We start from the raw sequence: 24,805 nt of genomic DNA, 5'->3' as shown, positions 1-24,805 counted from the left end.
CGCTGTGCAAAACACAGATAACATTATCATTATTATCATTATTATTATTACAGTTACAAATTACAATGAATTTAAAGTGAAAGTCGACGTATATTTTTCTTTAAAACTTCTCCCATAAGCTCCACCTCCTCAGCACATTTCACTGCAGATCTATAGACACGTGTCCAGGACTTTTGAATAGATGTGGAAGCGTAAAAACAGACAGTAACGTGAACACTAAGCAGTCCTCTCGCTCCTCGCAGGAGCTGGCTCTGCCTACCAGCCCGCACTCAGGGCTGCACTGCCCCTCGCCCTGTCTGATTTTGGGCACGCCAGGCTGCCGTAGCCGTCACGATGTTGCTGCTGGGATTCACATCAGCAGTTTTACTGCTATGTTTATTTTTCATTATTCGCCTTTATATCGTTGTGAAGACGGGCGCCAGCTACAAGCCCGGAAGCAAGGGTCGGGTTTCTGTTCTGGTGGTCGCAGGATCAGGTAACAGGAAACACGGCTGCGCTGCGTTCAAGTGTCACAGGGAAAGCTCGCTCATATTGTTACGTTACAGATACTACAGCCGTCCTCCGCAGCTACCGGGCTACCGGGCACGGAGACATGTCACTGTGACGTCTTTCAGCAACACTGTGACACCGTGGGTGTATCGGACACGGCGTGGACGCATGCTAACTCTAGCCATGCTACGTATCTGCTGTTTTATCTGTGGATACTGAACATGTTTGCTTTGCGTCAGGCAGGAGTGCGACACTTCCGCCACCGTACAAACAACATCCCGAGCTTCCGGTACACTATACACACATAGAGTACATAAAGGTCATTCTGGTGATTAGTGAAAAAAGATCCGTCAAAATACTGGATTGTTTCTTAATAATTCATCCAGATGAAGCGATGCTGGTTATTTTCTATGTATTTAGTTGTTAAAAGAGGCAGGAATAGTTTTATTTCCTTGAAGAAACACAGTGTGGATGCATGTGGACCTGTGACAGGCGTGAGTCGTTTTCCACGCTGAGACGAGGGGAAACTGTGGAGTCAGTCATCTGTGTGAGGTTGTTGCTGTCTGCCCTCCTGCTGCACACGGACCACATGTTTCACCCCTCTCTCCGTGTTCATTCAGACACTTCAAACATAAACTCACACATTTTGAAGCGACTTTTTAAATGAAGTCAGTTTGTCATCAACAGTTCAGTCAGAACCTTTTCCCACTGATTCACTCTCAGTGGGTCTAACCAGAACCACATCCACATGAAGGTGTTGGGGTGTGATCATTTTCACATCCCGTGGCACGTGGGCTGGTTTAAAGACACGAGTGCACGATCTGAGCACTGAGTCTGCTCCTTTCTCCAAACATCAGCAGCATCTCTACGGGGAGAGCTCACCAAAGGATGCACTTCCAGTATGCATGAGCTTTGTCCGGCTCCAAGGTGACGTTTTTCCTCCTGAGACCCTACAGTCCATTCCTGTGATGGTTTCTAGTGGCTGCCATGTGTGAGACTACAATTCCCAACAGTCACTATACTGTCTCTGCAGTTGTTCCTGGTCTTTAGACACATCTCTCACTAGTTTGCTTCCTTTCCTTGTTCTGTACTGTGTGGTCCTACTTCTCAGTTCTTGATGTTGGGGTAACGACTGTGTCGTCGTGTGTATCACAGGCCCGTCAGTGTGTGATGTGTTTGTATTCTTGTCTTCAGTTTGAATGATTAGATTTAAAAATCCAAATTCGGATGAATCAGAAAGTTAAATGATAACCACGAGCGTTCCTGCTGTCCATGGGAGTGACAGAGAGCTCCACCCTCTGCTTTGGTGACAGGAACAGTCAGCAGTACTCACATTACTCTGCTGGATTCAAACGGAGGCTCTGACGTATCAACTCAGGCTTCGTTTTGAGAAGTGTTGCTGAGCATGCTCACTGGAATTGGGTCCAGGTCTGAAACGTACAGCCAACACGACCGTTAGCCAATGAATGTGCAGTTTTCCTGGTCTCAGTGGTGAAAACACTCAGCTTAATGCCGAGCGGGACGATCCAGTACAGTCTGGAGCGCAGAGCTGGTGCTGGGGTGCAGCTCTGCAGCTCAGCCTTAGTTATATACAGTCAACTTACAACAGCAGTTATCTTCACACGTAGCGACACTACGGTGTTAGCGAGAAACCACAACAATCAAATGATCCCCTATGAGCGAGCACTTGGTGACAGTGAGACAAAAAGCTCCCGTTTAACAGGAAGTGACCTCAAACAGAACCAGGATCAGTGGACTCAAGTATGGCAGAGAGACTCCAAAGGCTGATGGCATGCAGTAATAGCACATATATTATAGACAGCATGAGAAAGCTGCTTCTGCAGGGATCATATGATAATCCGGTCGTTAAGTGATGACGTGACAAATCCTACTTGCGGGCCTAAAGTAGTCTGTGTTTAATATGGCTTTTGTGTTGTTAACATGTTTAATGTTTGTATTTTCTTCTATTTAATCTCAAAAAGCTCCTAAAACAGTCAGTGATCACTGTTGACCTCCCTCGGCTTTTATTACCACTAATCATTTATTTAAGCTCAGTTTTTAAAACCTTAGGATGTAACTACAGCCCAGCCCATGCAGCAGTATATGAATGACTAACCTCGTGTTGTGGATGGATTATCTCAGTTGTTCTCCTGACTGAAGTTTGGTCCTTTTACAGCATCCTGCCATGCGATTACATTTGTTCCTGACCACCGAGAACACTCACGTTAACTTTTATCAGTGGAAAAAAAGTTAGCTTGTTTATATTATGCTAACATAGCTGTGTCGCTAGCGGTCACGTAGCACATCATTATACACCAGCTAGCCAAACTTCAGTAACCCTACAAACGTCACTGCTGTTTAGTTTTCTGTCTTCATTTATGTTGGAAGTGATAACAGAGCTGTACGTTTGAATTTGTTTCCAAAACCCCGCAGTCAGGACATGCTATATTGTATTTAGATAGAAGCTAGCGAGCTAACTTCCTGCTAACTTCTAACTCCGCTAAATTTCATGGATGCCTGGATGTTAAACTCAGTTGTTACACCTGGTAGAGCAGAACGCTGATCATTTTATTAAAGATGAAAGACTTTAGACAGTTTTTCAACTCTCAGTAATGCCATAGTGATCGTTTGATATATGGACCTGCAGCGGAGTTTAGGCCCAGACACGGCTAGTGACGTCAGACTGAACAACCGGATACTCAGAGGTCTCTGAGGTTCGGGCTCGGCTGTTTTGGGGAGATTGGAGTCGTCTTAGAAACAGTTTGTAGTCATTATGGGAACCTGCTGATGTGAGAATGACGTATAAACTATGATAAAGCATTTATAATGTAATGTCACATTTGACCTCTGACCTCTTCTTTAAGGTCAGTAGACTGATGTGAAGTTCAAAGTGATAATGATGCTTTATGGAGCTGTTGGTCCTAGATGCTGAGCAGACAGGACGTCCAACAGTCAGTGATGTAAGAGTTCAGTGTCCTCCAGGTCGTGGTTAACCTTGTAACTGGTGCTGTGCTTCTTCCTGACTTGTAGGTGGTCACACCACAGAGGTCCTGCACCTGCTGCAGTGCACGTCTGCAGCCTACACACCTCGACACTATGTCATCGCAGACACAGACCGGATGAGCGAGGAGAAAATCTGCACGTTTGAAAGCCTCAAACAGCAGTCGGACTCACAGGTACGCATGATGAACTTTTGGTTTTCACTCAGTGTTACTGATGACAGCAGCGTGGTGATGCACAGTCACAGCTCACTGAGCTCTGTGGGTCTCTGTGGCCCAGCAGCTGCACCCAAGCACAGCGCAGAGGTTCAGATACAGTAAAGCGTGCCACCGCCGGACGCTGCAGAGGACTTCCTGCTCCCACATGACTGCATCATCCTGACAGCAGCAGGCTCACACACTGGAAGAGTTACTTATTTCCTTCAGGAAAGTATCACACTGTGACAACACTCCACTACCAGGCAAAGAGCACCTCAGCAAAGCAGAGAGTTTGGCCTGTTGGCCCCGAGAGTTTCTGAAGTCCTGTTACTGTGTTTATGCATCTACAGAAGCACTTCCTCCTGTGTGTGATTGGCTTCTGTTTGTCTTCAGTCCCTGTCAGGTTACAGCTCAGTGAATCCATTCAAACATCTGATGTAAGACGAATGTGTTTGTTCCTCAGTTCACCATCTGTCGGGTCCCACGCAGCCGTGAGGTGCAGCAGTCCTGGAGCTCGTCCGTCGTCAGCACTCTCAACGCCCTGCGCTACTCCCTGCCTCTGGTGTTCAGGCTCAGACCGGACATGGTGAGTGGACTGTAGTGAGCAGCGTCACACAGCGGTGGTTAGCACGCTGCTGCTGAAGGCTGTTACCAACAGAATATTCATCGTTATGTTTATTTGAGTCACAAATACTGCTGTCTGATTAATGAGCAACAGTAAAGAGAGGAAACGGCTTCTCACTGGTTTCTGCTGAGAATCTGCTTCTATTCAAACGCTGGAAGTTTCAGGTCTGTTTTAGTCGCAGCTGAAACGCTGGCGCTTGCGTGGCGACGGAGCCGAGCACTAAACGAAGCGTCGAAGCGAAGGATTATTTTCTGATCAATTATCGCTGCAGCCCTGCTGCTGTAAGAACGTCTGTGCAGGGAAACAGACTCTGAACGGTGTGGGTGTGAGCTGCTGCAGAGTGGGGCTCTGTGCATGCAGAGCTGTGTGATTACTTCTCCAGACTCCACGGCAGCTCTCCTGTAAACTCCATCAGCCTCCTTCAGTCCTGAGGCCACGTACTTACTCGAGCCCCTCCCTTTGTCTCACTGAACGCAGGCCTCGTGAGTCAAACACGTATCTGTTTGAAACATTCAGATACATTTGTGGTTTGAGACGTTCAGCTCAGCTTTGGCCTTAAATATGTTCGGTAAGCTCCAAATCCCAACATGCACCGGACGTGTCCGGGTTCCCGTGTGCCCTCTCTGACTCTCAGTTTCTACTGAAGGATCTGAGGAGGTCAGGTTTGAGGACAGAGGCTGCTGCGCTCGTCCTGTGATGACAGGGAGTGCACACGGGAACCGAGCCGATCCAGAATGAGCCCGTCTTTGTCACATGACACACCGTTTTATAACAGATGTACGGAATAACCTCTTTCCATGTGCTCGCCCCTCCCCTGTCTGTTTTTTCAGGTGCTGTGTAACGGCCCGGGAACGTGCATTCCCCTTTGTGCAGCAGGACTCCTCCTTGGAATTCTGGGAATAAAGAAAGTCCTGATAGTTTACGCTGAGAGTATTTGCCGTGTGCAGACGCTGTCGCTCACTGGGAAGATCCTGTATCCTGTATCCGACTACTTCTTTGTACAGTGGGCGTCTCTGAGGGACAAATACCCCAAATCCATTTTCCTGGGAAGAATGGTGTGAAAGTGTCGGATCCACACGGACTCTTTCCTGTTGTGTGATGAATAAATGTTGTGTTGTCGAGTTGTTTGTCTCGTTATTTACTCACGACTATGAAACTACTCAGAAAACAACGCAGTAAAGGTGAAACTGCTGCACCTGCGCGTCGCTGCGGAGGTTGATGTTATCTGTCCGACGTGGCGTCACGTGTGATGCTGTGCAGCCCACACCGAGCCACTGCACGAGAGGAGGAAGATGCACCATGTCCACCCACACATTCCAGCATGACCACAGTGCGCGTGGATTAGCATGTTTCCCCTGACAGTACACACGCGTGTCTCATAAAGCTGAACGCAGCGAGGCCTGTTAGTAAGCCCACGCGCAGCCTCTGCTTCCACGGCGGGGAGCGGGTGAGATCCGTGTGTTTCTGTGGGACCAGCGTTTTGTTTTCAGCAGGATTCCTAAACACGATCCCGGTATGGAAAGTTGTGGTCATGTGTGGAAGTGTACTCCTCCGGGGCTTTCAGGATGCAGCTGATACTGAGGGGAGGGGTCAGAGGCGGGGGGCTGACCGAGCTCTGCGCTACTCCCGAAACAGTCGCTGAGAATCCGCTTTTTCCACAGACGACTCCGCGGACTTTGCGAGGAATCCCGTGGGTTACAAACGCGCCACGATGACTCACTTTAATAAGGGACCAGCCTACGGCCTGTCTGCTGAGGTGAAGAGCAAAGTAAGTGCTGCGGTCGCGTCTTCACGTTTCCTTCGCTTTCAGACTTTTGTGTGGATGCTAGAAGCCCACGGGCCTGTCGGGGTCTCACTGTGGGCCGAACACGAGAGTTGAAACAAAGTTTCAGTCCTCTTGTTTGTCTGAACGCGCCGAACCTTCCCGAACTTGTTCCCGAACTTGTTCCCGGCGCTCGGGAACTTTTTGCTTCGTGTCCAGCACGAAGAAAGACGCGGGGAGCGTTACTGTGACCGCAGCCGCCTCCGTGATTTTTACGCTTTAAAGCGTTTAAAACAGACACGGCGGCAGTTTAGTGAACTTGTGATGAGATGTTGTGATGAGATGTTGTGATGAAGATGTTGTGATGAAGATGTTTGATGACGAGAGGCTAAACGGGTCTGTAGGAGCTGGGAGGAGCCCGGACTCTGATGCTTCCATGTTGCCTCAGATTTGAGGAGCAGTCTTAGAACAGGAGTCCGTGTCGTGGCAAATATTCAGAGGAACCAAACCATCTGTTAGTTTCACGGCAGACGCGTCGTGTCTTTGCTCTCCGTGGACAGTCTGTGAGGGATGACGCCATCAGAAACACAAACGCGCACTCTCCACGAAGTTCGCGTTTCTTCTGTCTGCTCCTCACAATGCCTCCATCTATTACTGCGTGTTCACGATGCCCTGTGAGGTTTACATTACCCACGCCACGCATGACTCGCTGCATGGAGGGACTTCTGCTAACTTGGGATTTGACATTCCGCCAGAATGAAGTAAAGGAGTTTCGAGAGGACTGATTTGAAAACATCTGTTGTGTGAGCACGAGAAGTTGGTGGGCACGCTGCCAGTCTGCGTGTGCGTGGACGAGTTAGTGTTTTTGGCTGTTCATGTTTGGCCTCATCTTCCTGTTCACTGTCAGCAGTCTGAGATTTTAACAGTGAGCAGGACCAAAGCTCGATGTTCCCCGTGTCAGCCAAAGAGGCTCCGTCCGTGTTTGTGCCGTTTCTGTAGCATCACAGTGAACAGATTTCCTTCACCAAGTGGATCATCACGGCCCAGCCATAGTGGTCCGTTTGATTGACCTTTATTATTATTATTATTATGTATTTATTTTATTTTCAGTTGTTGCAGACGGGACAGACATGACTGGGGGAAAGATAGAAAAACAGAGGGAAGAGGGAGAAAGGGTACTTTTCACCTGGATCACCTGTTGAGAGAAAGAAAAACAGAGAAAACTAGCAAAAAAGAGCAGCACAACAAACACAACAGCATCACAATAATCTAGCTAACAGTAGATGTTAAATATTGAATGTTATTGTGCAGCACGCAGGACTGACAGCACTCAATGTGCTTTGAGGTAGCAGCCAAGAAAGGTGTAGTTTGTGTCTGTGGACACCTGTGTGCACTCCTATGTGCACTCCTGTGTGGACACCTGTGTGCACTCCTGTGTGCACTCCTGTGTGCACCCCTGTGTGCGCCCCTGTGTGCACTCCTGTGTGCACCCCTGTGTGCGCCCCTGTGTGCACTCCTGTGTGCACCCCTGTGTGCGCCCCTGTGTGCACTCCTGTGTGCACTCCTGTATGCACTCCTGTGTGCACTCCTGTGTGCACTCCTGTGTGCACTCCTGTGTGCACCAGCACGCTTGTATTCAAAAGGTTTGTCTATGTAACGATCTGCTGTCTTGTGATCGACAGGCCACGAGGTCGTGAGTGCGTCTGAAACACAGAATGACAACGATTTATAAAACAGACCCAAAGTCAGTGACAGAGCAAAAAAACAAAGAAGATGCTGACAGACTGCGAGAGAAACGTTTTCCCGTGAGCTTATTTTAATGAATAAATATTTCGGTCACCACAGTCATCGGGCTGCAGATTGAAGACGCTTTTTCCGACCTGGAAGTTTCATCCGTGTTTCCCGTCTACAGCTGATGAAAAGCGATGTGGCAAAGCCAGCGTCGCAGTTTCAGACTTTCCCAGGTTTCATTATCAGAGGATGAAGGCTCTGTGGTGATGTCACTGCAGACACTTCCCTACAAGCACACAAACTATGTGTGTCAGTCTTCACATGAACAAACAATTGACCTAAATCAGTCTCCTCAGAACTTAAGCTCAACATCTGGAGATGCAGGTGAGCATGTGAAGCTCCATCAGACTGTTTCTGATGATGGACATTATGAAAGCTGGTTAGCTTTGACTGTTCGTTAGCTGCTGATGCTGTTTGTGTCACATCATGGTACAGACTGTAACCGAGTCACATGGCTCTGTGCTGGACACACAACAGCTCCATAGAAACCATGGACTTGTGCACTGCAGCTACTCTCACATCTGTCTGACACTCGGCGAGCATCAGCGTCTGTTTGGACAGTGGACAGCTTTCTGGTTTTGTGTGTTAACCTTCAGTGTAAGAAACACGCCTCCTGGGATATTACACAGCTGTCCCTGCTCAGGACAAACCTCAGTATTAGAGTTTCAGCAAAGGAAATGCATCAGTCAGCTTCACCATGAAACAAAGAAACAGAGTGAACATGAAGCAGTTTAACGTGAGAGGAAGAAGCGTCTGTTGGTCAGTAAAAATGGGAGGCACAAATAAATGTGCCAGAGTGTCAGTCAGCATAGCGAACCAGCCGTGTGGATACAGTCCACACAAGTCCTGCACTGTAGTGACGCATCAGCAATAAGTGTGTGTGCCACAGCTTTTAGCTCCTCCCACAGCCTGTTTCTCTTTGTCACATCAGTGCGACCAACAACTGCCACATTACGACCTACTCAAATGATCAATTCCATCCTAATACAGAGCTGCAGCCAATACCAGGCCACCGCTGCGGCGCCGGAACGTTCCAGGTGAACTTCCAGGATTTCCTTTCTGTGAATGATAGTAAATGATTACCTGGATCACAACACAGCAATGGGACGAATGCTCTCAGCCTGCCCTCCCGTTCATCCAGGCGTGTGCTGACGTTAGCATTAGCATTGGCAGTATCAAAGAAGCATCTGTAAAACAGGTCAGGAAAGTTTAATCTGTGCAGGTTTTATATTAGTAAAATTTCCCAGAGCCCAAAAATGTCTGAATATTTAAAGTGTTTTCCATCATCACAGTGGAAAGTCTCAAACAGGGAAACACTAGTGTACGTGTACACAGTGTTTGTACCGAGGGAACGTAATATCTGAAGCTATGTGAGTTTCATATAGACATGAATGGAGGGGACGCTTTCCTTTTTGATGACATGCTGAGAGGAGCCTAAACCACCACGGTTCCTTTGTATGCACGCAGGAAAAACATGTGGAAGCTCCTGATGCTGTACGCTGCGTCAGTGGTTCCCAAACCTTTTTTGCTAGGCCCCCTAATTTTACAAGAATATTCAACAACTGTCAATACATTTTTCCAAAAATGTCTCTGTGTGCAAAATGGGTTTAAAAGCCTCAAACTGTGGGATACAGTCTGTCCATGAGTTGAAGCGGGGAACAAACTGTGGCAGGATCCGTGTTTGTGCCGAGGTCGGTATCAGCGACACAATGTGTTCCTCCTGCGTCAGTGGCTGGACACCAGTTTACTCCATTATAGACAGTTAGATGTGGAAGTAGTGATGTTTTAGTTTTGTGAACGGTGAGTGTGGTTACATTACCATTCTGTGGGAGCCAACAACAACAAAGTATCCATAACTCCAAATTTTGGGTCATTTGCTCCGTCGTGGAACGTGCACTCAAAACCGGACCGCAACAACTTGGCGCTTTCGAGAGTACGTTTGCTGATAGTAACGCTAATAATTCAGCTAACAACACAAGGATTTCATCATCTGTGAAGCCAAGCTGAAAATAATCAGCAATGTGTGCATTCATGACTGTAATACTGCTAGCTTAGCTGTAGCATTTGTAGCTGAGGGCTTCAGCTTCCGGGTAACAAGGAAATGACGCCATTCATGTAGATTACTAATTGGCAGCGCTAACTCAACATTTTGAGCTACTTCTCTCAAAATTTTGAGTTAAATCGAAAATTTTGAGAAAATAACTCAAAATTTTGAGTTATGTGGATACTTTTTTTTAGTGGTGGAAACGGCCTCCATACCATTCAGTTTGAGGTTACAACAGAAAATTATATATTTATTGTTCTCACGTGGTGTCGGATGGGACTATTTTAACAAACGAAGGACATTTTGCCTGATAATTACTTTTATCCTCCTGTAACTGTACAAAGTGCCAAAATCTCCAAAGTTTCAGGAGTAGTTAGTCGTTATAAGAAGTGTTTGTGAACTAAAAATCAAGAATGTGGGATCCTGTTTGTCCGTGATTTGGAGAGCCCAGCGCACGCAGGGGAAACTCATTCTGTCGGCACGACAGCTGCTGTTCTAGTCTTTGGCTTGGAAGCATCTTTGACGATGCTTCAACCTCTGCTTTGCGTTTGTGTCCATTATACTAGCAGTGTTTACTTATAAAAATCATACTGCGCCCCCCTGCAATGGCTCTGTGCCCGCCACTTTGGGAACCACTGCACTACATCATGATTACTCTGGAAGCAGCATCGTGCACTGCTTGAAAGTAACACTCCCTCTGAAAGTTGAAGCCTTGATCAGAGACAGGAGAATGATGCATGTCCGACGGCGGGCCGGACGGTCCGACGGCGGGCCGGACAGGCGGGCCGGACGGTCCGACGGCGGGCCGGACAGGCGGGCCGGACGGTCCGACGGCGGGCCGGACAGGCGGGCCGGACGGTCCGACGGCGGGCCGGACAGGCGGGCCGGACGGTCCGACGGCGGGCCGGACAGGCGGGCCGGACGGTCTGACGGCGGGCTGGACAGTCAGGCCGGGCGTCCGACGGCAGGCCGGGCGTCCGACAGAAGGCTGGTGCTCTCCCATTTTAAACAGGTTTTTAGGATGTGCTCTGATGATGGTGTCGATGTAAGAACTGGATTTGATTCCTACCAAAGTTCTGGATTGTGAGTCACTTTGGTGTGAAGCCATGTTCCTTCTGGATATGTAAATATGACTTTTGTTCTCCTGTGTCAACAAAAGCAGAGCAGCAAATGGCTTCCGTTGCATAACGTGCGATCAGGAGTCCACGCTCTGATCCTGTCAGCATACATCACATTCCTGAGATTCTTCAATGCCTCGATCCAGCAGACCGTCCGCCCACTACTTTTCACTCGGCTCAGTGGGCAGATCGTGTTATTCCGGTGTGTTCAGTAGACGTGCTGCATGATTCATGTTGAGTACATCTCCTGAGTGTCATTGTTAGCCTGGGCTCTGATTGATCCGCTATGGAAATCTTATTTATTACCATATGTTTGATTTTATTGAGGTTTTTATACCAGATAACCTAACCTGTCCTGTTTGCCTGGGCTCAGGAGTACACTAGCTTAGCCCCCTGTTGGTCTTTACAGTAGTAGTATGTTGCCCCAGCAGTTTGGCATGCAGAATGGAGCAGCCAGTTACATAAAAGTACAATTTTCTTCATTGTGACCAAAGAATTTTACGTTGGTCATAAAACTAAAGCAAGTATTCGACAGTTTCCAGTATTGGACCAGTTATTTCACTGGTTTTCTGTTACAGTGTAAAGTTTTTCCTGTTGTGCGCTCAGCACGAGTGCTGCACTGAAACCTGCTGTTGGATCTCATCATGTTGAGACAGATTTCAGTGTGTTTGGAAGAAAAACACCTGATAATGGGCTGACAGACCAAAATAACACACACATGTATGTATGTAAAATTGAAAACTAAATATTGAGTAAAACGTCACTATGAGCATGTCTTTGATGGGGAACATCAGTGTCTGTGACTGGAACGTGTTCAGTTTGTTGGGTTTTTAAAAATGTTTGAGTATTCGACCAACATGTTTCACACGATTATAAAGTTGCTGTGTGGACACATTGTTGCATGTTTGCTCAGGCTGCTGGAGGGAAATGCTAACATGATCATTTAACACTGCAGTGTGTTGGTGTGATGAGTCAGACTCAAACTGGAGTTCGTCTGTGCTGCTTTATCTTTGTTCAGTAAAAGTGTGAGACAGTAGTGACTGACGGCCTTGAAACAGCTGTGTCTGAAACTAAAGCTGTGACACAATCTGAAGAGTTTGAAAAGTCGGTTCCACTGTGGAACCAGTTCAGAGTACATACATGCACTGGTTTCACTGGTTGTGTTTCCAAATACATGCTGTTTGGTACTGATGCCAAAAAAACCAAACTGTCAACGGTGGGATGCTGATGGTCAGGATCAGACGGAGGCTGTTTGACTGGTTTTCTTGTGGCTTTTATCAGGAACTGGGAGAGGAGGCCGGACTGGTGGTCGGATAAAACGAGGTGTCTGCAGAACTGTGATATCTTTATTTCTTTATTCTTAATGGGTTGTTCATTGTATTTATTGTAGTAGTGGTGCTTAAAGTAAGTGATGGTGCTCATCGTCTCTCCAAGCCTTTTACTCCCAGCGTTAGCTCAGACTAGGTTATATTTCAGCTGATTATTATTTTGTGATTACTGTCTGCATTTGTTTTTGCTTTGTTAGTTTGCTTTAATAAAATATCCTTCATTAAAGACGTCTAAACTTTTGACATTTTCGGCTTTTTAAGGGCAAAAATCTGAGCACTAATGCTCAGTAGTATAAATAACTTTTAAACTGCTGGAGGAACATGTAACAGACCCTTGAGACCTGCTGTCCAGGCCGCTGAATTTAAGCCCTTTTTGTTAGAGCTGGTAGTTTTTCTCTGCCAGTATAAAAAGCATCTGACCAAACTGGAAGTGCAGTCGTTCAGAAATGGAACCATTTTGGAACAACTGCAGGTTCCAAGAGTTCTAACAGTTGGAAGGACAAGTTCTTCCAATGCTCCCCTCTTTGCCAAGGTCGAGAGGAAGACTCACATTGTCTTCCTCGGATTGGAGAAGGTTGGTTAGGATCAGGAACAACCTGGGATCCACCAAGTCTCTGGCATGATGTGGACAGCAGCTTCTCTGAGTTTCATGGACTAAGTGCCAACTAAAAACAAAGACCTGCTCCAGATGCTCTCAAGCTCCACTGAAATTTGGAGTTTTGAGGGAAACTTTTGGGCGATTTTTTTTTAAAAAAACGTGTAATATAGCTAAACATGACAGCACTGACAAAGAAAAGCCCCACAGATATAACCAGCCCTGATTCAGTGGACAGCTTTGTCCATCAGAGTCTGGGAAAGCTGTTTCCCATGTTTGTGCACGAGCGCTGTGCTTTTCCTGCTTCATCACAGAAGCTCAAAGAAACCGTTTTGTTATCACACTCTGAACTTTGTCCCGTTTTTCATGATTCTCTGTTTGAGTAACTGAACTGGGAGCCAGCCAGTTGTTACCACACACTACAAACAAAACAGCCTGGCTGCCTGAGTGAATGTGTTACAATAAATGTGTGGACATGGATGTTTTTAAACGATACATCAACGGTAGTTTTGGAGCAGCAAAAAGAAGTTGTTTTTCTGGCTAAAATATTTACAATACGATGAAACTTCCTACAAAAACAAAGACTCAGAGATATTATCAGATAAAAGTCCTCCATCGTTCCTCTGCATGCTTCAGAAAAGCAGAGTCCCTGCACTCTGGATGGGTTGAGGTCCATCTGTCCTCAGGATTACCTGGTGAGATGGATTCAGTGGAGAGGCTTCCACATGTGTTTGGGGCATGAGCTGATCCCAGCAGGAGTGTTTGTTTAGTCCACACGATCGAACAGAACACAGTGATCAGCGCTTTATGTCCTGTTGATTCTGTTGTGTCCTCTCCCATAGAACCACTTTAATCTATCAGCAGTTCTTTACCAGCTGAAATTCAAATTCAAATTTTATTTGTCACATACAGTCATACACAGTACGATATGCAGTGAAATGCTTGGACAACTGCTCGTGACCTAAAGAAAAAAGAAAAGGCTATGAATAAGATAGGAAATAAATATGAAAATTAAAAAGGGTAAATTTAACCAGGAAGGAATAAAATAAAATAAAATATAAAAATTAAGTTAAGAATGAGATAACTGTACAACACAAATTAGAATGAAGGGTAAATTTAACTGGGAAAGAATAAGATAAAATATATAAATTAAAGTTGAAAATAAAATAACTGTACAACAAAATACACAGTATAGAAATATATGAGAATGTATGAAGAAATATAAATATATATATACACAATAACAGCAGCTGTACAAATATTAACTGGAAATGAGGAATATAATGTCCAGTGTTGTGCAATCCACATTATTTAGTGTCTTGTGCAGTGCAAATATGCTTAAAGTGATTTAAGTGATGAAGTGAGAACAAAGTCCAGAATGTCCAGTGTGTGTAAGAACCATATGTGTGGGTCAGTGCTGTGTGGTGGTGTGATTGAGAGACTGTATCGCCTGCGGGAAGAAGCTCCTCCTCAGTCTCTCTGTGTTGGTCTTCAGGGAGCGGAATCACTTTCCTGACCTCAACAGAGAGAACAGTCTGTTGTTGGCATGACCGAAAAACTAACTTAAAAAACAAAAACAAAGAAAAGGTGGTCGGAGCAGTCGTGACGGCAGCCGACCTCACCGGCGCCATCTTGGACTATCTTGGAACGGGTAACTGGATGTGTTACTTGGCATCTTAAAAACCCCAAAACAGTAATAATTAGAAGCAGAATGCCTGTTCTACATCAAACTGATAAGAAGAAAAGCCCTGCTGGCTGCTCGCTGACCGGTTTCTAGGAACTCCTGTTTCAGTCTTTTACTGTGATTGATGGAGAGCTGAAGAGAAAACGACGGTTCAGGGTAAACATGTGAAAACCTTTGATGGGAAGTGTACTCTGTGACAGCCTCACCATTTAAAGGACAACACAGAGACTCCTGGACCTCAGCAGAAGATCGTTTTGTTTAATTGATGATGATTTAACACAACCAAGCACCTGTAAACCATAACTCTATTATTCATGACTACAGTGTTAGTGCGTCACTCGTGGTCTGAAATTTACTGAGAAAAGCTTTTAAAAAAGCTGTTTCTGCTGCAAGTGGCCAAACCTCATCATTTAAGAGAGCCAAGACCCTACAGTACTCTCTGAGGCTGACCTCTGACCCTACACTACCCTCTGAGGCTGACCTTTGGCCCTACACTACCCTCTGAGGCTGACCTTTGGCCCTACACTACCCTCTGAGGGTGACCTTTGGCCCTACACTACCCTCTGAGGCTGACCTTTGACCCTACACTACCCTCTGAGGCTGACCTTTGACCCTACACTACCCTCTGAGGCTGACCTTTGGCCCTACACTACCCTCTGAGGGTGACCTTTGGCCCTACACTACCCTCTGAGGCTGACCTTTGACCCTACACTACCCTCTGAGGCTGACCTTTGGCCCTACACTACCCTCTGAGGGTGACCTTTGGCCCTACACTACCCTCTGAGGGTGACCTTTGGCCCTACACTACCCTCTGAGGCTGACCTTTGGCCCTACACTACCCTCTGAGGCTGACCTTTGGCCCTACACTACCCTCTGAGGCTGACCTTTGGCCCTACACTACCCTCTGAGGGTGACCTTTGGCCCTACACTACCCTCTGAGGCTGACCTTTGACCCTACACTACCCTCTGAGGCTGACCTTTGGCCCTACACTACCCTCTGAGGCTGACCTTTGACCCTACACTACCCTCTGAGGCTGACCTTTGACCCTACACTACCCTCTGAGGCTGACCTTTGACCCTACACTACCCTCTGAGGCTGACCTTTGGCCCTACACTACCCTCTGAGGCTGACCTTTGGCCCTACACTACCCTCTGAGGCTGACCTTTGGCCCTACACTACCCTCTGAGGCTGACCTTTGACCCTACACTACCCTCTGAGGGTGACCTTTGACCCTACACTACCCTCTGAGGCTGACCTTTGACCCTACACTACCCTCTGAGGCTGACCTTTGACCCTACACTACCCTCTGAGGGTGACCTTTGGCCCTACACTACCCTCTGAGGCTGACCTTTGACCCTACACTACCCTCTGAGGCTGACCTTTGACCCTACACTACCCTCCGAGGGTGACCTTTGACCCTACACTACCCTGTGAGGGTGAAATATTTATTTAGTTCTGTATAACCAAAGCATACCCGTTATACGTTGGTGAGGCTTTGGTCAGATGAAACACGACTGATGATTTTTGAAAGCTCTGATGTCTTTTGGTGGTACAGGCTCAGCAGGGTCTGCTGGGCACTGGTGCTAGCAGCTGTGCTATCACAGACTCATGTGGTCATGTTATTATTTGTGTTTTCATCTCTCCAGATTGCTCAGAAATATGACCCACAGAAAGAGGAGGAGCTCCGTTTCTGGATCGAAGAGGTGACCGGCATGTCTATTGGAGAGAATTTCCAGAAAGGCTTGAAGGACGGGGTCATCCTCTGCGAGTAAGTTCTGTTTGCTCTTGTGTTACTGACGTTGTTGGGCCTCTTGATCTTTGTAATGGAGACAAAAGCAAATTCCATGTAACGTTAAGTATGTTTTCTAATCGATTGACTTCAGTTTGACACCAAACCAAGGCTCTGTTTATCGTAACACCCACATCTTTGTGGTGCGTCGGCCAGTCATGCACCTCTGTTTCTCTAACCTGTGGACACTGAGTGGACGATCATAGTTTTTACTGCCGTTTTCATGATGTTCCTGCACAGAAGCTCCATGCAGACAAACTGGAGAGTTTGTTGAAAACCCACTCTCCAAAGTCGGCATCGTCAGATCCTCTTTATTTGGCCAAATTTGTGTCCACAAACATGGACTCTGACTCTGGGTCACTTGGATCTATGCATGCAAACACAAAGAGAAAACAAGTTACACAAAGTCTAACTAACTATACAAACTGGGCACAATAGTAGCCCAATGCACATATGAATGCTCTAACAGCTTATTTCACAGTGTTCATCAGAGCCTGAGGGAAGAAAACCTAGACGTTGGTCTGAAGGCAGCAGTTTGAACAGGGTGGGAGGAGTCTGCAGGCAGCTGATGATCTGCAGACCTGTCTGTTGCAGTCTTCGGGCCTGAACTGAACAGACAGTAATTGATGTGCATGGGACAGACTGGATGATGGCTGTGTAGAAGATGACCTCCTGTGGCAGCTTGAACTTCCTGAGTTGCTGCAGGAAGTCCTCACGCACAGACTGTGTCTGGGCCTGCTTCCAGACACAGTCTGTGCGTGAGCAACACTTCAGATTGCATGAAAAGGTGGATGTTGGGAATCTGAAGGGATCCACAGTGGGTGCTGTATTGTTTAGAAGCCCACCGGCATCTCTACGGTGTTGAGCTGGCCTCGTCGTGATCAGACCAACGATGGTGGTTCTCCTGAGGTGCAGTCGTTTGTGGAGAGGCACTCCTGGGGGAGGCCGGTGCTGATGGTCTGTGTGTGGGATGTGACGCCCGTCGGCTTCGCCTGCTGCTGCCTGTCCGACAGGAAGCTGGTGATCCGGCTTCCTGTCGGATGACCACATGAGCTAGGTGAGCTTCCGGTGGAGGATGTCTAGGATACGGCGCTGAAGTCCACAAACGGGATCGTGGCATACGCCCCCAGTTTGTCAAGGTGATGCAGGATGTAGCGCAGTCCCATACTGGCTGCACCCTCGGCCGGGCGCTTTGGTAGGCACACTGCTGGATGTCCTCCAGGTGGTTCAACAGCAGCCGTTCAAAGGACCAGATGTTCATCAGTTTTCTGTGATGAATCCTGACTGAAACTCTTCCTCTGCAGATGATCAGCTGCTGTTTTTTTAATGAAAGGATGGTGTATAATAACCAAACACAGACCTTTAACCCTCTGGGCTCTATCCTGGCCGTTTGTGGCCAGTTCACTTTTCTTTTTTCAACCATTTTTGTTCTGTTAATGGAATGAAACTTTCCAAAGGTGTGTATTTATTTCAGATTGTTTAATTTTCAACATCAGCTCCTTAATAATGTCACTAATATTCACTATACACCAAATTGTTCCTCTTGACTCTATCGTGGCCATTTTTGGCCAGTTGAAACCCATTATAACCACCTTTATTGATTCCTTGTTACTGGCAGTACTATATCATGCGATTTAGGTAAAATTACTTTCATTCTAAACTCAACACATGAAAATTGTAGTTTTTAATGTTTTTACCAAATTACATCTTTTACCCATTTTTGGCCAATCAAGCGATTTCATGTAACATTCCTTGTTTCTAGTAGCGGCCTTTGATGGCTCGCCACACTCCAATGGACCAATATAATGAAACAATTTTGACATAGGTTTGATCTTAAGGATCTGATAGTTTGTGTTTGTGCATGACATTGCAGCACAAACATGTATTTGCAAGATAGACTGGAATAAATAATGACGCATCAAACATTACATAGGCTGCAGTGAATTCCTGTGGATGCAGGTTGTTGAGCTTTGAGGTTCCCAGTCAAACTCAGCTTTGAAGCACATGTTAAAAGCACTTTTACTCTTGTATTTTTCATAAAAAGAGACCATACCCAAAATATTAACTCTAGAAACAAAAACAATCACAGGACATTTTGCAGAGTTCAAACCTGCAGCTGCAGCGCAAACAACAACAAACACTGTTTGTAAACGTGTCCTGGAGTTTATGCAGGTGCAGACGTTGCTACTGCTGTAAGTAAGCCTAACAGCTTCCAGATCATTTATTCTGGTTATATGGCAAGAAGGTCATCACTGCTTCAAGCACTGTCTGTATGATCTGGTCAGAGACAAAGGACAGCAGCAGTCCTCTGTCCTTGAAGAAAAGTCATCTGCCCAAGATGAAGAAACTTCCTCTCCAGAAGATGAGGGGACAATCTCCAAAGAGGCTGACTGCATCACCACTGATGATGAGTACTAGCCAGTGCCTGAATCCTCTTCTTTGGGGGAGGATTGGGGTTGGGGGGCATGGAGGTGGAGGCCGAGCAGCTGATGGAAAAGAACATAGGAGCATTTTCTGAGACCGAGGAGCCGGTGACTGAGTGGATCCCTCATGAAAGGAAAACCATGTGGGTCCCACCACTGAAGAGAGACTGCTCTACAATCCAGTACCCACTGGTATCAAACCAGGGCTCACCCTGTATGCAGTTCCCTGCATTAGCAGCCTGAGATCTACTTTTGACTTTTTTAAAACAAAGGAGATCTTTTAGCTGCTGTGCACCCTGACAAACCTGCACGGGAGGCGAAGGTGTGAGGATTGGAGGATTATAGATGAAGTGGAGATGTAAGCCTAAACCAGAATAAAGCAATACCTAGCATGTTGGATGACAACACTGGAAGTTCTCAGGAAGTAAAAAAGGCATGGGGTTCAGACTCCAACTGACGGAGGAGCTCCGAGGACAACGTCTTTCCTTCGGGCACCTTGGCAGACGAACCCCTCAGATGAAAACTGGCACAGGGGAAACAACCCAGAGCTTCCTCCCCAGCTCCTCCAGTTGCAACAGAGGAAGATTTTGTTGTCTGTCTTTGGCTTCTTATATTAAGAATTTTTTCTTAATATATATGAATTTTATAGCATTTTGTAAACGTAAACAAGGGGTGGCCATTTTTGGCCACGAACAAGCTGAGAGGGAGTTTTTATGTTTTTCCTCTCCCTGCACAAAAATAACAATGCATTATAATCAGTGTTGATGTGAATCAATTACACGCCCCAGACTCTACTGTTAATAACACAAGAAATTTCAGTAGCAATGCAATTATATAAAACTGTGAGATTTGAGGTTGTCTTCCAGCCAGTGCAGTGCACAAACAAACTGGTGTTTAAAGGGTTAAACATGTAAAAAGTAATAATTATTTTATATTTATGAAAAGAACTGAAGTTAGTTAAAAGCTTTATGCAGAAAAAACATAAAAATAATAAAAACTACAGACCTACGTTTGGCCATGAACAAGCTGAAAGGGTTGTAACCCCAGAGGGTGAAGTAACGGTCAGGTTACTGCCACCTTAAAGGCCGTGGTCACGTTTAAGATGGTGACTCGATGTCAGCAGTACTGCTGCTTACCTGCACATTATGTCTGTGGGATGGTTATGAATGTTCTCTAATGGTTTGAACTTGATTTGTGAAGAAATTCACATTTTAGGGTTTGATGGTACTTTGAGCGTTAAACAGGAAGTTCTGTGAGTGATGTAATGTCCTCTCAAATGAAGGAACTGTGTCTGAACTGCAGTCGCACGATATCCACTGCAGCAGTGGGAATAATGTGATGTTTTCCTCCCTGCGTCTCACAGACTGATTAACAAGCTGCAGCCTGGTTCAGTAAAGAAAATCAACCTTTCACAGCTCAACTGGCACAAGGTGAGAGCGACGCACAAACACTGCAGAGCTAAAGCACGTCGTTCATTTCACCAGCAGTCGTATTAGCGCTCCGTCTCCACTCTCATCTCTGTTTCCATAATGCTCTCTGCAGCTGGAAAACCTCGGGAATTTCATAAAAGCCATCCTGGCCTATGGCCTGAAGCCCAATGACATCTTTGAGGCCAATGACCTGTTTGAAAACGGAAACATGACTCAGGTCCAGACAACGCTACTCGCACTGGCTAGCATGGTGAGTGCACGCACAGCGCAGAGGACGAGTGCGTCCTTCTTCTGTTCTGTCACACAAAGCGCCATCGGTCTGACGAGCGTGTGTTATCTGACAGGCAAAGACGAAAGGCATCGACACAAAGGTTGATATCGGAGTGAAATATGCAGACAAACAAGCTCGACACTTTGATGATGAGAAGATCAAGGCAGGCCAGTGTGTCATCGGACTGCAGGTAAGTGCTCAGTGTGACTGTCACATGACCTGTTTCATCATTGGATTTAAATGTCTTCTGATGGTGGTACAGCAGAGAAACACTTCCTGTGTAACTGCATTTAAACCTGATACCTTTAGGGTCCATTTAAATGCCAACGTTCACTGCAGAGTGAACTAAGACGAACTGTGTTTGCTGAGCTCGTGTCTCTGGCTTTGGTTTCTCAGATGGGAACAAACAAGTGTGCAAGTCAGGCTGGAATGACTGCGTATGGAACGAGACGACATCTGTACGACCCAAAGACTCACACCGACAAACCTTATGACCAGACTACCATCAGCCTGCAGATGGGCACCAACAAAGGAGCCAGCCAGGTGAGACCAGCCCGTCTTTACTCTCTGCCATGTGTCGTGCTGGGACAGAAGTATTGGCCCACTCCCTGATCATTATTATGATCTTTCATTTTGCATATTGTCTACACTTGGTGTGTTTAGACAAAGATAACCTGAAGATTTCATTTCTTAAAAGAAAAAAGCTGTTCAGAGCTCACTGGCCCTGTGTGAAAACTTTGATTTCACTCGCTTCCTGCAGTCCTGCAGTAAATGAGGTTTTCAAAAAGCAACTAGAGATGGCACGATACCATTTTTTATGTCCGATACCGATATCATAAATTTGGATATCTGCTGATACCGATATGAATCCGATAGTGTTTTTTAATCAATAAAACGTTTTTTTTTTACATCTTGCTGCATTTTGTATAAGTTCATACTCAAGTTTAAATAAACAACAACACTAAAGCTGTTCTGTTATACCTGTATGTAAAAAAACACACTGCACCCAAAATATTTCATAGTTCAGCAAAACTGATCAATCTAATAAACTTAAACCTGCTCCATCCTCCCTATTCTGGTGTTTTAAAGAGTACTTAGCAGAAATATTAACCAACCTAACTAATAGGGTTGCAAACTCCCAGCAAAAATAATAATAATAATAGGGACCCACCCTCCTCCTCATGATGCTAAATCGACGTAATCAAATTTAATTTGATGCAGGGGGAAAAAAAATGCACAGAAGTAAATTATTTTTCAAGAATAATTAAATAGATTCAACATCTTTCTTCTACAGAACTGCAGACTGCACAGATGGTTCCCAAAGGAAAAAGTACTATAGCTTACTAGGGTATATTAGACTTAACAGTTACTATATACAGTAATGGACTTCTATATATTTTACATCAGATTAAAACTTTGGGTGTCAGATTCAGATAATTATTTATTAAAAGCTCGACATTTTAAATGAGAATAAGAAAGAAAAGTATGTCTTTGTGCCCCCTTTTCCCTGTTCATGCCCTATCGGCCCCCCTGGCTAAACTTTGCTAGATCCGCCCCTGCACAGTTACGTCAGCTGTAGAAAAAGATCCTGGTGTAGAAATAATATTAAATAAATTCTAACAACAGCTGATCAAGCTTAAACGTGCTGCTGTTGTTCAGCCGCTGGTTTCCTCTTTCTGGTGCAAAGTGAGCCAAAAACAAAGAAGAGAGACGATCAGCTGATCATTGATCAGTTTATGATTGAAGCAGGAGAGAGAGAGAGAGAGAGAGAGAGAGAGAGAGAGAGAGAGAGAGAGAGAGAGAGAGAGAGAGAGAGAGAGAGAGAGAGAGAGAGAGAGAGAGAGAGAGAGAGAGAGAGAGAGAGAGAGAGAGAGAGAGAGAGAGAGAGAGAGAGAGAGAGAGAGAGAGGCAGTTGCTCCATATATCGGTTGTTAAGCTTAACGCTGGAATGCTTTACAAACAATCAGAGATGAACTTACACACTTGCTTTACTTCTCTGTGGGAAAACTTCCTCGGAGATGAAATGTTTGCTAGCAGGCTACAAACACACACAGCCGCTCTATCACGTGACCACACTGCTGCGACGTGCTACGGTTATGAGGCGAGTTACGCCGTGTAGCAAGTTTTGTGAGGTGCTTTTTTGATATTTAATGGATCGGATTACATTTTTTATTTCTCTCTGATATCCGATCCAGTAATTTGGGTCAGTATCGGACTGATACGTAATATCAGATCGGTCCATCTCTAAAAGCAACACGAGAAAAGCTCAGTGAAATCATCTGCATTTGGGTAACAAAGCCGTGTGGGCCTCGTTCAAACCACAAATGGAGGAGACCTGGAGCGGCGCCCTCCCAGGAGTGGCCAACCTCCCAACATTACTCCAAGAGTGTCTCGACAACATCTGAGACACTTGAGTGTCTATACGACGTTTCCCATGCTGAGTGACACAGAGCTAAAATCATGTAAATGAGGCATTCTGACATGATGAGTCAGTATGGAGCGAGGCTGTGAACGCAAACGTGTGAGCTCTGCTGAGAGTGCAGAGTGTTTAGTGAGGTGAAGCAGGCGGTGCCACACAGAAAAAGCAGCACCGCAGCTGCTGACAGCTGTGTGGCTCAGATTCATCAATAAATGAGTTTAGCGAGGGTCAACACCTGAAGAAGGAAACAGCCACTGTGGGTTTAAGAGCTGCTTTGATCTCTCTCCCTCATTAACGTCTCAAAGGAGCGTCGAGCATTGAATCAGAAATCAGCACTGGCATCAAGCACAGACCAGTTTGATCATAATAAAAGTCAGGTGATTATGGGACTCTTGTTAGCTTTAGCTTTGTCCCTGCTAAAGAGCTTAAATAAAATATCCTGCACTGAGAAGGGTTAGGGGGTTAGGGTCAGAGGTTAGCATGGTTAGCATCAGGACAAAACACAGTCTGAAAAAGTCAATTACATACATGAATCTTTCTCTTAATGAGCCGTCATTTTAAAAAGTCGTCTTTGTCTAATAATAAAATGAGTTTGAAACGTGTGACCCGTGACGCTCCGTGTTGTTCCTCACTGATCATTTTGAGTCCTCTCTGTGTGAATGTTTGTCGTGCTGATGTCTGCCATGTTTCACGTAGGCGGGCATGCCGGCGCCCGGTACTCGCAGAGACATCTTTGATCAGAAAGTGGCCTTGCAGCCGCTGGACAACACCACCATCTCTCTGCAGATGGGCACCAACAAGGTGGCGTCTCAGAAAGGAATGAGCGTGTACGGGCTGGGCCGCCAGGTTTATGACCCCAAGTACTGCGCCCCCCCCACCGAGCCGGTCATCCACACTAACGGCAGCCAAGGCACCGGCACCAATGGCTCTGACATCAGCGACAGTGACTATCAGGCTGAATTCCACGAGGACGAGTACCACGCCGGCTACCACAACGACTACCATTACAGCGACCAGAACGTCGACTGCTAGTCGGCTCGCCGCCTGTTAGCAGATGTGTTTTATCGCTACAGCAGAGCAAGCCTTTTGCTATCCTCGCTAGTCTTTTTATCCTCTATTATCTGAAACGTTGCATGTATTTCATCTTCACCTAGACTTTGATCTCAGCTCCAAAGTTTGTAAGACGTAGCGTAGCATCACGACTGCTGTTTTCTAAGCTAATAGCCTCTTTTATAAAAGAAATGATGGAACACTGATGTAGAGACGCTGCTGCCCATGAATCCGATGAATCCTGCTCTTTGCATTCCTTAAATGCTGCTGATCCATTCGCCGGCTCCAAGAGCACGTACGTCGTTTAGGATTCATGCTAATGGCGAGACCGGAGTTGCGTCCGAGTTTCCAGCCTCCCTTTGTTCTGTTTTGTTCTTGTTTCACTGTATTCATGTGCAGTGTCCCAAAGTAAAGCAGTCTGCTGTTCTGTTCCACAATGAAAACGACATGTTATAAATAAAGTTTTAAATCTTTAATATTAAACCTGGACCATCAGGTCACGTCTGTGGAAAGATGCTCCGAGTGTGCAGGAGGTGAAGCGCTCGCTCTGATTGGAGGCTGACATCATCATAGTTGGGGAACAGACTGTAGCCACTCCCCCACACAGGTACGGTGCTAACAGGCAAAGAGTGTGTGACCCCAAATGTAATCTGTAGATCCTAATAGGAGATGTTCAGAGTAACTAAACCGTATGATGGCAACAATGGACCGGTGCATGGTTAATGATCAAAGCACTATTTTGTATTCAGAGCCTGAATCACACACATTCATGCAGATGCTTTATTCTGT

General features: G+C 46.0%; 2 protein-coding genes across 3 annotated transcripts; both read left to right on the top strand.

Moving 5' to 3' along the window:
- Window positions 1-243: 243 nt before the first annotated feature.
- On the top strand, window positions 244-5,422 carry alg14 (ALG14 UDP-N-acetylglucosaminyltransferase subunit). The gene is made up of 4 exons (XM_087845796.1): window positions 244-475; window positions 3,520-3,665; window positions 4,150-4,272; window positions 5,142-5,422. The coding sequence occupies exons 1-4, from the start codon at window positions 334-336 to the stop codon at window positions 5,370-5,372; spliced, it is 642 nt and encodes a 213-aa protein (XP_087701922.1). The 5' UTR covers window positions 244-333; the 3' UTR covers window positions 5,373-5,422.
- Window positions 5,423-5,904: 482 nt separating this feature from the next.
- Window positions 5,905-24,499, top strand: LOC102798192 (calponin-3-like). Of its 2 annotated transcripts, none has more exons than XM_006805144.3 (7): window positions 5,905-6,079; window positions 16,281-16,402; window positions 20,210-20,276; window positions 20,389-20,526; window positions 20,621-20,737; window positions 20,944-21,090; window positions 23,663-24,499. In XM_006805144.3, exons 1-7 carry the CDS (start codon window positions 6,023-6,025, stop codon window positions 23,996-23,998), a joined length of 984 nt encoding a protein of 327 aa, XP_006805207.1. In that variant the 5' UTR covers window positions 5,905-6,022; the 3' UTR covers window positions 23,999-24,499. The 2 variants fall into 2 exon arrangements, with proteins under 2 accessions (XP_006805207.1, XP_006805208.1); XM_006805145.3 differs by lacking the exon at window positions 5,905-6,079 and adding an exon at window positions 6,462-7,128.
- Window positions 24,500-24,805: the final 306 nt, after the last annotated feature.

Source organism: Neolamprologus brichardi, chromosome 9 (assembly GCF_056152115.1).
Source record: "Neolamprologus brichardi isolate AB-2024 chromosome 9, ASM5615211v1, whole genome shotgun sequence".
Classification (NCBI taxonomy): Eukaryota; Metazoa; Chordata; class Actinopteri; order Cichliformes; family Cichlidae; genus Neolamprologus; species Neolamprologus brichardi.
Note: the sequence above shows the minus strand (reverse complement) of the source record. Positions and strands in the feature narration are given on the sequence as shown.

Bases quoted from the DNA above. Each gene is read 5' to 3' on its own strand.
- alg14 (XM_087845796.1), top strand. From the start codon at position 334: ATGTTGCTGCTGGGATTCACATCAGCAGTTTTACTGCTATGTTTATTT. The intron at 476-3,519 runs GTAACAGGAAAC...CCTGACTTGTAG, and splicing joins TCTGGTGGTCGCAGGATCAG to GTGGTCACACCACAGAGGTC. The intron at 3,666-4,149 runs GTACGCATGATG...TTTGTTCCTCAG, and splicing joins AACAGCAGTCGGACTCACAG to TTCACCATCTGTCGGGTCCC.
- LOC102798192 (XM_006805144.3), top strand. From the start codon at position 6,023: ATGACTCACTTTAATAAGGGACCAGCCTACGGCCTGTCTGCTGAGGTG. The intron at 20,277-20,388 runs GTGAGAGCGACG...TGCTCTCTGCAG, and splicing joins CACAGCTCAACTGGCACAAG to CTGGAAAACCTCGGGAATTT. The intron at 21,091-23,662 runs GTGAGACCAGCC...TGTTTCACGTAG, and splicing joins CCAACAAAGGAGCCAGCCAG to GCGGGCATGCCGGCGCCCGG.